This window comes from Opisthocomus hoazin, chromosome 2, assembly GCF_030867145.1.
Source record: "Opisthocomus hoazin isolate bOpiHoa1 chromosome 2, bOpiHoa1.hap1, whole genome shotgun sequence".
Taxonomy (NCBI): Eukaryota; Metazoa; Chordata; class Aves; order Opisthocomiformes; family Opisthocomidae; genus Opisthocomus; species Opisthocomus hoazin.
The window spans coordinates 66,735,040-66,749,990 of NC_134415.1; the positions used below are offsets into that span (position 1 = coordinate 66,735,040).

General features: G+C 36.6%; 1 protein-coding gene across 2 annotated transcripts in view; it reads left to right on the forward strand.

Moving 5' to 3' along the window:
- The window catches only part of HBS1L (HBS1 like translational GTPase), a 67,415-nt gene that overhangs the window by 22,125 nt on the left and 30,339 nt on the right, over window positions 1-14,951 (forward strand). Inside the window, exons 2-3 of one of the 2 annotated variants that reach the window (XM_075414000.1) lie at window positions 1,172-1,198; window positions 14,448-14,556. In XM_075414000.1, the coding sequence (XP_075270115.1) occupies window positions 14,477-14,556 (80 nt within the window). In that variant the 5' untranslated portion in view covers window positions 1,172-1,198; window positions 14,448-14,476. The remainder of the gene's footprint in view (window positions 1-1,171; window positions 1,199-14,447; window positions 14,557-14,951) is intronic. The other variant, XM_075413999.1, reaches the window with a different exon arrangement.

The following is a 14,951-nucleotide window of genomic DNA, read 5'->3' on the forward strand; positions in this document are numbered from 1 at the left end:
GCTGAAGGATGGGGCAATTTTTATACACTTTTCCTAAATTTTAATGCAGAACAGGTTTTTTATTTTTTAATGTATTTTGTGCTTCTCAAATGTACGTTGCTGTGTGTGGTGAGTAGCTTACTTGTACCTTGCTTACTTCAGCTTGGCCAGTATCTGCACTTCTCCTTGCAACAGTTTCCCTGATAAATATAATTAGAGCTTAATACTAGGATTTTATATCAGTTAGCTACTGAAAACCCTAGTGTCAGCTTAATCGTCCGATTAATCTTAGATTCACTAAGTCCCTTATAATGTCCGTTGTTACTGGTAACATCCATAATGTATTTCTTATGGAATGGTGTCTTTCTGATGTATCATCTTTTGTAGCTAATTGTTTGAACAAGCAGTGTGGTGTACAGTGGTGGTCCAGGAGAATTGCCTTTGTAGTTTTTCGGCTGGCTTAAGATAGTCTCTAAAATTGTACTAATAGATGTGTGAACTTGCTTGCCTTTTTTTTCTGCTAATGTGTTGTTTTTAATACTGTGGAAATTCTGGACTGCAGATAAGTTCAGTATGCTTGATCAGCCTACTGCACTGATACAGCTTGAGTTTGTTTTGCAAGTTAGATTGAGAGATCTTTAGCAGTTTCACACCTAGGTTTCAAAGATTCTTTGTCTGTAAATGTGTTGCCACGAACATATTTAAATAACAAAGAATGCTAAAGCTTTTCTTTCTCCATATTCTTTGTATTTTTAAGAGCCATAGCTTCCTCTGCGTTTTTGCCCTTCCTCAAATGTAGTCTGTAGATGAACAGGGTAAGATAGCCCTGTGGCAGACTAATTCTGTTTATTTAGGAAATGAGCAGGGTGCCTTCAATTAAATTGAAGCAGCAAAAGTAGATGTTGAAGCCTGTTGATATTATAGAGAAGACAAACAAAATTTGACAGAAACAAAGTAGATGAAAATTAGACAGCAGTAAAGTATGCCCTGGTAGTTTCAAACTGCTTGATCTACACAGCTTGCATCTCAAGACATGTTTTGAGAATGTGGTCATCCTCTCCTATGGTTGTATTTAGTTATTATTTGTCTTTTGTTAAAGATAGCTGCTGTCGAGTAGGTTTATGTCTGATCTATAGAACTTTCGTCTGTGTAGCATTGAGGACAAAACTGAGATTGTACTCCTTTTTTCCAGATGGCGGGAGTTGCTCAAATTTAGGAGGTACGTACAGAAAAAAGTCCTTTACAGCACAGGAATACTTTGAAAGCGTACCAGCAAGAGCTACTAGTGGTGATGTAGCTAGCTGTATTGGGAAAGCTGAGCTCTGAATCCCAGCAGTAAGGTAGAATAAAATGCTAGCTTTCTAGAATAATTATGACCAGTCAAGGTCTCTTCCGGTGGAGAGCAGTCATGTATGGAATACCATATCTTCATATACCCTTGTTATGGATATAGTACCAAAACGTTATTGATAAGAACATGACCAGACTTTAAGCCTCATTTCCCTTTGTTTTTCTTCAGATGTTCTGCCATGAATGGAAAATAGCATTAAGGAGAGGAGTAAGACTCTGGGTGGTGGTGGGAAGATGTTCTGATTTTAAGTGGTATCTATGCACAAAAATAGAGCACGCTGCTGAATAATAGCACATCGTAAAATGTAATCTTTGATATTGAATTGGTAGGTTGCGAGCATATTGTAGAAATGTCTGTTTTGATCATGCACCTACAACCTTTGGTTTTGTGATGTAGGAGCACAATGAAAACAAAATCTCATTTCTTTTTAATTGTCTTAAGCTGAATTGGATATAAGATAAAGTGTTAAAACTTTAGTGTTTCTGAAATTTCTGTAGCAGAATTGTGATCCTGCAGTTAAATTCTTTTAAAAACCTACTTAATATTTTGTAGTTCAGAAGTAATGGAAAATTGATCCAATGGCATAAGACACCACCCCTTAATCTGAAATCTTGGGACAGTTAAGGAGGGAAGAGCAGGTACTTGATCAATATTAGTCTCTAATTTGGAGGAAAAAAAAAACCCAAAGGAAAAATAGCACTTTGTTAATTATTTTGCTTGGGTTTGATAAGTTTGCATGTTCTGCTTCATTATTTTGCATGTAGTCCTAGTAAAACGAATACTATAAAAGGTGTATGTTCACTCAGCAGATTTCCTTTGAACAGATTGTGTGAAATGTTTAACTTTACCTAATTTACACGTGCAAAGGAGAACAATGCATTTTTAATGCTTTGTGTTTCCAACTTGTCTTTTCTTAACATTTATTCTTTCTGATACATTGAAAACGATAAAAATCTGAACATGTTTAACATTATTCTCTTCAAAGTAATTGTTCAGGAGGCTTGTAAATGTATGTTTTAAACTATTTAAGAATTACAGCTTTATAAAATAAATTCAGTAAATGTATCATTAAAGTTTTTACAAGGGTTTACATTTCCAGTAGCTTCTTAAGTTTTGGGTATTAAGAGACTGGTTAGAATAGCAAAAGAGGTAGGATTTTCAAGTTACAATACCTTTGGGCTGTGCAGTTTTGTAAAACCCTGTAAAATACTGTATCTTCTACTCTATCCTCCATCTTTTAATACAGCTCTTTTGCAATCAGGGGCTTATCAGCTGCTAGGTCTGGAAATTCTTCCATGGCTTGGGCTCGTCAGCTATCAGAGGTACCTTTTGCATTGTTCCGTCAGCTGTATTATTAGTTCATGTGAGCAGACAATAAAAAACTAAGATAGTTTTTTCTTTAAAAAAATTATTTACAGGAGTTAGCTACGTATCTTAAGTAAAGACATCCATGTGCGCAGCTACGAATACTTGCTCTGAAAATAATTCCTGTTGTCTTCAGGGCACATGGGCACTGTTCTGCTAGACTGCCTTAAAAAGTGAGAGCACCTATTATGTGTAACATGCTAGTTCCTATTTCACAGCCCATTGTTTCTTCGGAAGCTTTTTTCCGTCCAGAAGAAAAGGCAGTGTTTATTCACTGAGCTGGAGGCCTTGCACAGACCTTGGTCATTTCTGCAAAGCAGGCGAGCTAGTAGAATGTCAGCCTTGTGCTGTACTGGTTTCATCTTCACTGGAGCCTGCCTTCCAGCATCATCATTTCCATTCTGGTGAATGTTTTTCTACTTTTTCCTTGTCAGTTTCCTCAGTATATTTAAATCACAGATGGTCAAGAAACACAAGCACTAACCATTGTTTTGTGACAATTCAGAAAATGACTGTGTCTAATTTCTTTGGTCAAAATAATATCTTTTAATCATTTTTATTCTGGGATTTGTGATAGTATAGTAGTTTTCACCATATCACAGGTTTTTTTTGTTGGCAATGACTTTTGTTTGTGTTCCTGTATCTAATTTGAGTTTTCAATGTAGGCAGTTGCTGTACTCTTTGGTACGTTGTTTTTTATAAGAATATTTATGGTGCATGTAGAAAAAGGTCTGGAACTTTATTCGTCTTTGTACCTTAGTATCTTTTTCTTCAGTGGCAATTTTGTGTCTTAATGGAAGCAGTTATTGTTGAGTTCAAGTCTCCACTATGGTTATGGACTGTAGAATTTAACTAGCATTTAAGTATTTGTGTCAAAAATACGAGATAGGTCTGCTTTGAGTTACGTATATGAACAAATATGAACATCCCACACAAAGATGGTTGTGTTTCCGCTGAGGCTCATGCCCAAAGCTGATCAGCAGAGAAGTGCCCTAACTACTGGCATGGCCAAGATCTCTTCATCTCTACTGAGTAGGGGGTGGCAAAGTAAAAATCCTTGAAATACGAACTTCTCCACATACTGTGCTTCCATCTTTTCAACCCTATTTCTGTTGGCAATCCCATACTACCATTCCTACTGTATTTACCTTTAATGAAATACTAACGCATCCTGTCATTTCTTTTAATCTTCATTATCAGCAAAGCTTTCAATATTGGAGTCTTTGTCTGACTTTGTGTAATATATGTATGTAGAGTATGTCTATCTTTTTGGGTTTTCTTAAGGAAAAAAACACCAACTAAAAGGGGACATCTCTGAGGATTTACTATTTCATTACCATAAACTTGCAAGTAGAAATGCAAAAGTCAATGTCAGTCAGTGAGTCTGTCTCCCTTGTACTCATGAACAATTCTGATTTTTTGTTATTAAATGCATTTGTGTTTCAATTTACAGTAAGGGCCTGTGTGTGTGTATACATAGTGTTTTCAATAATTGCTGTACTGATGGACCTTGATTTTGTTTTTTTCTTTTAAACAGTACTCGATCCATTGAACATTTTTGATTCTTTGCAATCATGTCTTACATAAGTCCTCAAACTGCTTTTTTCAGTAGCTGATAAATTCTTGATATATGATTAGGTTATTCTTTTGGTCCTCTGAAGCCACAATTCTTCCACTCTGAAATGTGCCCTATGCTGTGACATTGCAGTGTGCACTGCCATCCCTGAAATCATGGAAGGGCATCAAGTAAATGTATTTTTCTCATACAGCGCTAACTTTGCAGAGAAATGTGAATGGGTGGACAAGTAAAAACTTGTGAATTTGACTGATTTTTAAGAAAAAAATTGATTAATTATCCCACAAGTATGCCAGGTCTCTGGTCCAGTCAGGGTCTAGTGTCTTTGTAATGTCACCAGCAGAGTCAGAGAGTTGAGAGTTCAGAGAATCCAAATTAAATGAGGTTAAATAAGGTTTTAGCTAATCTTACCTTGAAGTTGTCACTACACTAAAGTTTGCAAAATACACTTTTTCTGGAACTTCCAAGAGCTGAAAATACTTGCAGCTTCAACGTAATTAATTGTGCAGGACTAGTAAATACATTTTTTTATTCTGCACCTTCAGAAAACTACCTCATTAAGTTTCTGGAGAAGGTTTTCAGAATGGTTGTGGAGGAGCTGAACAGCAGTAAGATGGTTTTATATACTATCAGTTTACCAGTATGCTTTTGTTGTTCATTATTCCTATATTTAAACTTCTGTTTCATACTGCAGTAATTTTGGTGCATAAATAGAAGTTGTGGGTCAGGAAAGCTTTCTTTTGTAAAATGCCTTGTACTCCTGTGATACAATCAACGATAATGTACTTGTGTGGATAACATCAACATGTAAAAAGCATGCACGATGTTGTTTCTGAATTACCTGGATGATGTGCAGGCAAATAGCACCATCCTCTGGCATTATAATATTAGTTAAGAATTAAACCTGAAATTGCTGTCTGTTATTTTTGGAAATTCAATATAATTTTAATAGAATGTACATATTGTACTTTCAGTTTTACATACTCATTTTGGGCCAGGGTTTTAACAGAAATTCTGGTAATTTGCATGGACTCTGTGTATTCTATTCAATTAAGTGACTGGCTAGAGGGGATATCTTTTTAGGGTTATCCTGCCCGTAGTGCTGACTTTGCTCTTTACATGACCATTTATGGTAGAAAGTTGCACTTCAGAAATATCAGACCGAGCTTTTTCTAAATCTCAGTGAAAGACAATTCACAGTCATTTAAGAAAAATTCGTTGAATTACAAAACACCACCAACGACTGTTGGTTGTGTATGTGTGGGAGAGTAAAGGTGCTGTTACAGAACAACTGCAAACGTCTGATAAATTATTTTTACAGCCGATCGTAGCTTCAGTTACGGATTGAGAAGGGGCTTTGTTGGCATTGCTAGAGTGCAAAGAAATACGCCTCCCACAAATAAGGTTTCAGTAGTTACAGGATGAGTTGTACTGAGTTATGATTATGTGAAGGACTGGATTGCAGTCCATTTAACTATAAGCAGCGGGCATGAGAAATACCGCAGGGACATTTTTCGAAAACTTGACGGATGAGAAAGTCGCTGTTTTGATTGTTGTGAATTCCTATTGGACCTTTAAATATTTGCGTATCAGATACATCAGAAGGAGACAGCTGATGTCTGTGTAATCTCTCGAAGAAAACAGACACCCCCCCACCCTGTCTGCCTTGCTGTGCAGCAGATCTCCGTTCTTTGACGTGGGAGGGGTTGGCTTAGCGCAACTGGAAAGCTTGGAGTTTTACTCCAGTGACAGTGCCTTGATTTCCCCTGATGTATTAACTGTGAATGTAAATCAGACCCGTGCTTGTGGAAAGACCATAGCAGTGGTCTACTTGTAGAGCTGCACTATGGATTCCTTTGTTGAACTATGTTGCTTAAACATAACGTCTTAGAGAAAGAATGCTTATTGGAATATCATCTTAAGCATCCAGAAATTGAGACGTAGAAGTTTAATTTGCCAAAACACTGAATACTCACAGTTGTAATAGAGGTCAGTAAGAAGTTTTCTATATAAAAATACGATACCATTCTCTGAGACATTAGGTTTCTGTGGGACATCAGATATTCTAAATTAATTGAACACCATTCAGTGCAATAAAGGATCACAGAGAAAAAGTAGCTTTAATAGGTAACATTAGTTTTGTGGTGTTTGAGTATTTGAATACCTGTAATTTGAATAAGTCCCGATGGCCAGAAAAGTTCTGTGGGAAGGTGTTTGTTTCAGGTAGGAAGATCAAGAGAATGCAGCAGTAGCTGACTGCTGTATTCTGTATCGTTTCTCTTCAGTTGAGGAGCAAGTGTTGATGGCAAGAGAAATGGTGAGACTCCAGATATTTTGGCTAAGTTCAGGCAGGAAAGAAAACATGTTACTGCCTTGTTATAACACATTCCACCCCATCAACTTCAACCTGATCTAATGTCAGTGTCTGTGTCCTTTGCATCCTCCATTTTATTTAGTCATGGTCAAATTTTTAAAATTCCTGTTTGTGCCCTAAACACCACACTTCCTCATGGCATTCCAAGTTTTTAATTGCAGTTCCATTATTTCCAGTGTATCATTCCAAACCCCTTATCTAGCCATTCCCGGTTTCCTACCTATTTTCCAGTCATTGGCCATGATTATTTTCCGCATTCACTTTCTTCCACCCATAGTTTGCATTCATTTTTTGCTTCCTTTGTTGATATTTAGCTCTGCCTGTAACTTGTCACTATGTGGCCTCTTGCTTTCTCCCTTTCCTTACACACAGTTTTTCCCTGAGTTAGATTGTTAACTAATACTGTCAAATTTTTTGTGGTCACTGTAGCTCTCATTTCATCTTTGCTGTGTTGATTTTCATTCTTGTAGTCCTTGTCTGTCCTTCATAATCTGCTTGTCTTGCTGCTTTCCAGCACTTGCTATACTGTTGTTTGTTTTCTCTTGCCCCTCATTTTTGTTTACTTTTTATGATTAACCAAGGCAGATTCACATCTCCAGTTTACTGATGTGGTAGGAAACTACTGAGACCACAGGAGAGGAAGGATTTGCTCTCAGGTGACACAAGTGAGTCCAGCCTAGTCAAAACTACTCACAGCAGCTACATATTGAATGATGATGAAGTATTTTGGGGGTTTCATTGTTAAAATTTAAGCCATAAGAGCATATGCAAACTGTTTTCTAAGGCCACATTGAGTGGGTGTTCAGAAGGTGAAAAGATCACTTGAAAGATTTAATTTATGCAAATATTTTCTTCAGGTGCCATTTTTGAAAATAAACCATTCTCTCGGATCTTTTCTAGTTTGCCTGTTCTGCCTGTTTGGAAGGAAAAAAAAAAAAGAGGGGGAGGAGGAAAAAAAGGTCAGCCCCGGGCAGATACCTCACTTGCAACAAATGAACTTTTGGACTAAAGAGTTCAACTTGCTGAAAGTTGCAAGCATTGGATGGAAAGCCTGAGTAATGAGAAGTGTGAGCCGCCTGTAGCAGGCGAGGCAGCCAGCCCTGCTGACTGTGCCTGCTGCACATCCAGTGGTTGCCGCTGCGTATAGCGAAGCAGACTGTTTCTTGGGGTACCAAGTTGTGCTGTTTGTGTGGGCCACAGAGGACTGGTCCATGTTAGAGATACTCAGGAATATCACTCAGTACTCTGCTGTATCAAGCCTTAAAAACAAAACAAAAAATTCTTATAGTCAGGTGCAAGTAGACATTTTTGTTTTCACCATTTTTCGGTGAAAATGCCTACTCCCAGTTTCATGAGAAAAAAAGTCATATTCACCATCTGAAACTTTGCAGAGAAGGTAATAGTTATAACAACAAGATGAAGTTACCTGGAAAACCTCTGACTGTGGTTTCTATTAGGAAAAAACCTTTCTTTTAAAAAGAAAAAGTTTATTGTTCTTGTTTGGAGAATTGTTTTCAGTAGTATCTTTAGAATGGCTGTGTCTCAGCACCGGGAGGTGACTTAGCAAGTTGCCTTTTCTGTTGTTTTGGACAGTTGCATTATTTTCGTAAGTGCTGTGGATGTTTGGTAGCATCCATTTGTATATTGCAGTTCACAGTAGGTTAATTTCATGCGTTTTCCTAAAAATGAGTGTTTCGAACTTGTAGAATTTAAATGCTAAAGTAACATATTTTGAATTTTTTTCACTTTTATGTTAGAGCTAGGTGGTGTTTCTTTGCTATCAGAGATGCTCCTTGGAGGGCTGATGATGTTTCTAGGATCATAGAGGAGCGGGAGAGACTTCTCTAAATAATTTGATTTTTAGTTTCCCAATTATCCTATATTGCTTTATGTATTTGCATAAGAAAGGATTTCTGTATGTTGAACTTCTCACACATGCAGCAGACTTTGTAACTGATCTGTTACATGCAAAGAAATTTAAATGATGGGCTATAGGGATGAGTGCACGGCGTATTATATGCAGGCAGAATGTTTTAAAGGTTAGCAAACTGTGTAAATTTAGAAAATCTGGGATGTTCTACGTTCAGTAGTTGTGTTATGCAAGTTGCCACCATGTCCTATACCTTTTTGTAGAACTTGTGTCAAATAATTCAGTTGAATTATTTAAAAAAAAATTGTTTTGAGTAGTTTATCTCTTTAATTTGAGAAATTTTTATATTTCCTTATGTTATTGTTATTACTACGTGCCGTGAAATTTGAAGGGAGAGAAATACAGTTCTGCTGGTTTTAAGGCAAATTAAAGGTGTTAATTAAAGGCTAGAAGCTCATGAGGTTTATGGTAGAAAGAGAAGGTTATAAACAGCTTGAAATTTGTCAGCTGGGATACGTTACAGTCAAAATTTTGAACTAGCTGATTACAATGATAAATGGATGTATTAGATGTTAATATAAGCCCACATACATGTGGGCAAACAAGTGATACATGCCTCTGAGTGTGAACTTAATCAGGCTGGCATCTCTGCATCTAGTTGTCTTGTGTAGTCCATATTAGGCATATTTTCACAACTGTAAGGCCTTAAAATTAGTTATAAATCATAGTACGGCCTATAGGAAGGGAAGTATTGACAGAGGCCTCAGTTATTAAATCTGCTTTTCAGACAGAACTGTGTCTTGTCTGCTTCTGATGTTACTAATACACTCAATAGTTGCACTGCCAGTAGTGTGTGTGTATATATATATGTATATATATTTCTTTTTAATCAGTGAGTTACAAAACATACTTGGAACAGGCTCATGACATGGTGTGCAAAACCAGTGCACTGTCTTTTTTCTTTTATGCAGTTGGTGGCTGTTGCTGTGTAATTGGTAGACAAAGGTTTAAGTGGCTTGCTTGTGGTTATATAGAAAGTCTGCAGCAGAGTAAGGGATGCAAACCGTATCTTCTAGATCAGAAGGCGTGGTGTTACATCTAAGTTTTTCTGTGGCAGTGCTGTTCTAGACAGCGCTAGGAGGACCTGCTTAAGTAAATTAATTCTGTCTATTAAGTATCAATAGCATCTAGGCTCCCCAGCCCCATTCAAAATTGAAATAGTATGCAGCCTTCTTCAGATTCTCATACCACTTCTGAAAACAGAAGAATCAATATAAATCAAGTAAAAATTTCAGAAACATGTAAGTCACTTAAAGCTTTAAAGAAAAAGAAACTGCGATCTGACCACAGTTAATAGCACATAGTTCTGTTGGAGGTGCATTCCTTTGCCAGTGGAGATAGACTGCTAGTAGTTGTTTTGTGTGTAGACGTGGATTTATTTAAATGGGATTGCCATCTGAAAAAGCAGGGATTCAAGACATCCCTAACATGCTGGCATTCTTTGTTTCTTGTTTTTCAAGCTGATTTCAGGCATATTAAAAATTCTGGTTCATCTTATCAGAAGCAGACTTCTCTGTCCAATGGTGTAGTTGAGCTTAAAGTTTCAGTGTCATTATAAAATTGGATGAGGGGAAGACAAATTGGGAGGAGAAGCCTCTGTGTACAAGAATCAAAAAAGGTGGCATTTTGTTTCTGTTGTTGAAAAGGTATGGCCATCTGAATGAAGTCAGTGTGGGTTTAAATACCCAGTGCTGGTACGCATTGCTCCAAACATGCCAATATCACTGCTTCGCCTTGGTATCAACATGTCTTTCTTGAGATGGTGGTTATTTCATAGAGTCGTAGAATTAACAGACTCCTGTTGTTTTTATGCGCCTCTAAACTACCTGGGAACAGAGTAGACTGACAATCAGCTCTTCCAAGTACTGAAACATAACTTACATACCTCCAGCAGAATTAGAGAAAAGACCAGTGTTTATTTTCCTGTTACTTTCAATGTAAGTACAAAACAAAAACTGAAAAAAGAACTTCTCAAGCCTGTTATGTATGATAAAGAAGCTGAAATAATCTTTTGATTTGTTTGTTTAAATCTTTTACAGGTACTCCTTACAACCATTTTTACGAAGGAAATCCAAAATCTAGGGAGTTGCTTAAAGGAAGATGGTTTACTGTATCCATACACTTGCTATTCCAGTTTGAACACCCAGAGAGATTTTTCATTTTTAAAGGCTGTCCCTATGTTTTACTTGCTTCTTGTGTATGTATGTGTCTGTGTTCTGTTTATCAGTCAGCAAATACCATCAGATTTTGGGGTTGTACTTTTAATAATTTTGAAGTTACAACAAGTACCATTAGTAATACTTCTTGACTAAACCAAAGGCTTTTAAGTCAGAAGACCAGTTGGCAGTCACAGGAAAGGTAAAAGCAAAGAGAAGAATAATAAAGGGAAGAGAGCTTTGATTATCAAGCTGCCACACACTGCCATAGTTTTACTGGAGTGATGTCAGTGCAGGTCTGTTTCCTTTGGTATTAGGCTCATCCTGATTTAATACTGAGACAAGGTGCATCAGTTTTGTGCTGTAATAGCGTTTGACTCGTAGCTACAGTATGCTTTCGTCTAGGTACTCTGGTGTCAGTGCAGTCTAAATACCAAATAGCTCTCTGAAAACTACTTTGTTTAAAATAGGCTAGAAGTTTTGGGTTTTAAACATTATGAATTGTGACAACTATCATACTGACAAGCCTTTACATTTCTATAATTTATGAATGTTTACTTTCTGTTTTTAATGGAAGGAAAAATTTTTTTAATTTTCCTGGAGTTAAGTTAGTGAATTTGCAAAATTTTTGTGGAGTGTCCTGTCCAACAAAATCTCTTGCTTTGTAGTTTTACACCATTGGCAGATGCTTTTACTGGCATGTGATCCACTCGGAGTTTTGCTTTTTGCAATGCTAAAGTAAGTGAAATGTAGCAAGGATGTATTTGGGCTTCTTTAGCAGTTTGTGAAAGATGTGTCTGTTTTTGTTTTGTGTACTCTTGGTTTAGGAAACCTATTGTCATTGAATTATGTATGTGTTTAACAATGTCCAAATTGTGATAGGCATGAAGAACTTTATGAAGTCTTTCTTGGCAAAAACTTATATATCCTTTATATCCTTTCCCTTCAGAGGTAAATTTTCCTCATGTCCTAATCAGATTGGGGTTACTGCTCCTACACTTTTTCCAGGCTTGTAGTGCACTTCAGTTGCCATAGGATATTCTGCTTCTTGATTAGGAAGTGTTTTAAGAATTGTATCAGCATTGTGCATTGACTTCCTTTTAGTTCCAAGGTACAGTTTAAGGATTTGCATACGATCTGTGAAGTGCAGAATAGCTTTTGCTTTGCCTGCTAAAGCAGATAAGAATTTATCACGCAGTTCTCTCCGGTGCCTTATAGATTAGATAGTAAAGTATACTCCTTTCCCGGCCTTGTGTCCTTTGTAATGAAGCCCGTAATTATTAATCTTTAATGGTGCCTGCATTGCACGTAAGACAGACTTGGTCCTTATCTCAAATGCACTACTTGATTTTACTGTACTTGGTTATAAAAACGTTGAAATCAGAAAATTACATTTGACCCTTCTGTCAGTAGTGTTATTAATCATTCTTGCGTTATCTTTGCATCTGTTTGAATGCCACTATTCCAGGATTACCTTCTGTGATTTGGTTTGTCTTTATATGAACCTGGGCTGCTTCCTTGGTCCAGCTATGCTGAAGTATTAGTGCTTTATGAAAATAAAGAAAGAAAAAAACCACCCAAACTGTCAGTGTTGTCGATGGACAATTGCTTTACTTTCCCTTGCTCTTTGTAATTTTATTTTTGTATCTTCTTTCAACTTCTGGTGTTTCCTAATCTGCAGTTCCAAATTTCTCTGTTTTCTGTGTCAAATGAGTTGTTGCATGTATTTGTCTCCATGTACATTTAACTTTGGATTGGCGTCAAACATCCCAATAGTGTTTGTACAGAGTGAAACTTAATTTCTAGATTGATTAGAGACGATGTATTTTGTAAAATCTTTGACTTCTGATTTTGGATCATGTGTAGCAAATATTGCTAATAGATTGCAAGTTATTTTCGAGTTACATGGTATGAATTGTTATCTTGGTTTCTTTCAACTAATCTCATTTCAATTTCATTGTGTTTTTTCTAATTATTAGTTCCTAGCAGCCAGTTTTAAAATGTAGTATTTTCTGAAAATTAACTGTATTTCAGCTTTCAAATGACATGCAAAGCATTTGTGTTTAACTGGCAATGGAAAGTGATGGCTGCTTGAAAATTGTGAGAATTGATGTGGAAAAAAAAATACCAAGTTGGCAACAAAAGTAATGTAATTTTTCCTGTAACTTAAGTGATTAACTACTTATTAAAAAGATGCTGTAGATGATCTGTGTAGGAGCTTGAAGATGAAACGAAATATTTGTGCTTAACTAGTAGTCCTTGTCCAGTGATCTGAGAATTTTATATTCTGAATCTGTACTACTTGTTTGTCAGTTACATAATTCGTGACTATTGTAAACCGTGATTTGTGCTGTTGCCTTTATATAAGAGCGTCTCAATCTGTAATGTGATTGTTCAGAAAAAGTCACACAACAGCTTTTTTGTTATGCTGTCTATTACAGACATGTCTGTGGTATTCTGTTTCCTTACCTGAAACCTTCAGCAGCCTCGACTACAACTTCATATATAACCTGCAAAGCGATATGAATCTTTGGTTTTAAAGGTGTAGCTGTCAAACTTAAGAACACAATAAAGAGATAATCTATATGAGTAGGTCCAAGTGACTCCCAGCAATTCATCTTACAGCTGTAATCTAAAATATTTAAGAGATTAACTTGTTATTCAGAGTAAGTACTCACTTGACCAGTTCATGTGGTCAGTCTATTACTGGCACAGTAGTGGCATTTTTCTAGCTTTCAGATACATCTGTACGTGAAGATTGTTTAAAACTTGCAGCTTAGTTCTGAATTCAGGTTATTGTTTTGCTTTGCTGTATGTAGAATGTCCTTCAGAACATAAGGTACGGCCGCTGTCACTAATGCTATAAAGCTGGAAGTTTTTTTCCATGAAGAGAGAAGGGATCCTACCACATTAAAGAGGGAGTTGTAGAATGAAAAGTGTCGGTTTACTTTTATTTAAACTCAAGTCCACCTCCCTAGAGTAAATAATTTTTTGTTTCTTTTTTCTTTTTTTTTTTTTACAGCTTGACAAGAAAGTAATAGCACTATAGTGCCATTAACTGTAGTTTCACAAAATTAAGAATGAGCCTTACTGTAATTGCCTTTTCGTTTAAGTTATGGTAAAAATTGATACCTTCAAAGTAATTAAGTTACTCAACTCTGGTAATTATTTCTACATAACCTTTAAATTAGCTAGCTTTTGGGTACTGCTTTGTTTCTTCAGTGTAATTCAGTATGAGAACTCTGTTTCCAGGTTTCAGGGAAGGCCTGGTAGCCCACACATAGCTTGTGCGGCTGCTAGCAGTACTTGAAGTACACATATTTTTTTAGCTTACAATAACCTTGAGGCCCTGCAGTGTTAAGGCAAAAGTAAAGCTCTACATAAGAATTAACCTGATCAGCTAATGAGCAGCTGTAGAGAGTTTCTTCATTCTCATGTTGCATGAAAGGCTTCTGGCACCCTGCAGAACTGCTGCGAGTACAGCTCTTGAATGGTGTAGGTGTCATGTGAATGCTTGGAGATACAGATGAGATTTTCACAGTAAATGTAACTGTAGATTATTTTGAATAAATATGTACTATATGCAAGCAAGACACTGACGTGTGAGAGTTCATCATCACAGACTGGTATCTTTGAGTTGAAGAGAAGTAATGTGACTTGTTTAACACCTGTTAGTCACAACCTTGAGTTCAAACTTCCTTTTTGTCTATTACTAGGAAAAACGAGGGATTCCCAGTCAGCCAGAATGGAATCTGAACTTGTGCCAAAAGTTACCAAAATGACAGTGTCTGGAAAGAAACAGTCTATGGGATTTGAAGTTCCATGGTAAGCCAAGCCTTCGTACATCAAGGTACATCAGCAGCTCTTCTTTCAGACTGATGCACCTGTAGCAAGTTTTCTTCTTCTTTTTTTTCTATTTTTTACAGCAGTTTTAGTGTCGCTCTCCAGAACTAACCATCTCAGCTTCTTGTTTGACTCAGAATTGCTTTCAGAAGACGGTACCTCACGTTTTGAATTTAACAAATCCTTTCACTATGAATAGTGCAGAGAGATATCAGCTAGTCAGATTATTTAAACATCCGCTTCATAGAATACTGAACTTTCTTGGGGTTCGTTTATTTTAAATTTAGTTCTCTAAGTGGAATTATGAAATCAATAACTCTTAACTGCAATTGCTTGTTCTTCAAAGGAAATAGTACATTTAAGAATAATTTATGGGG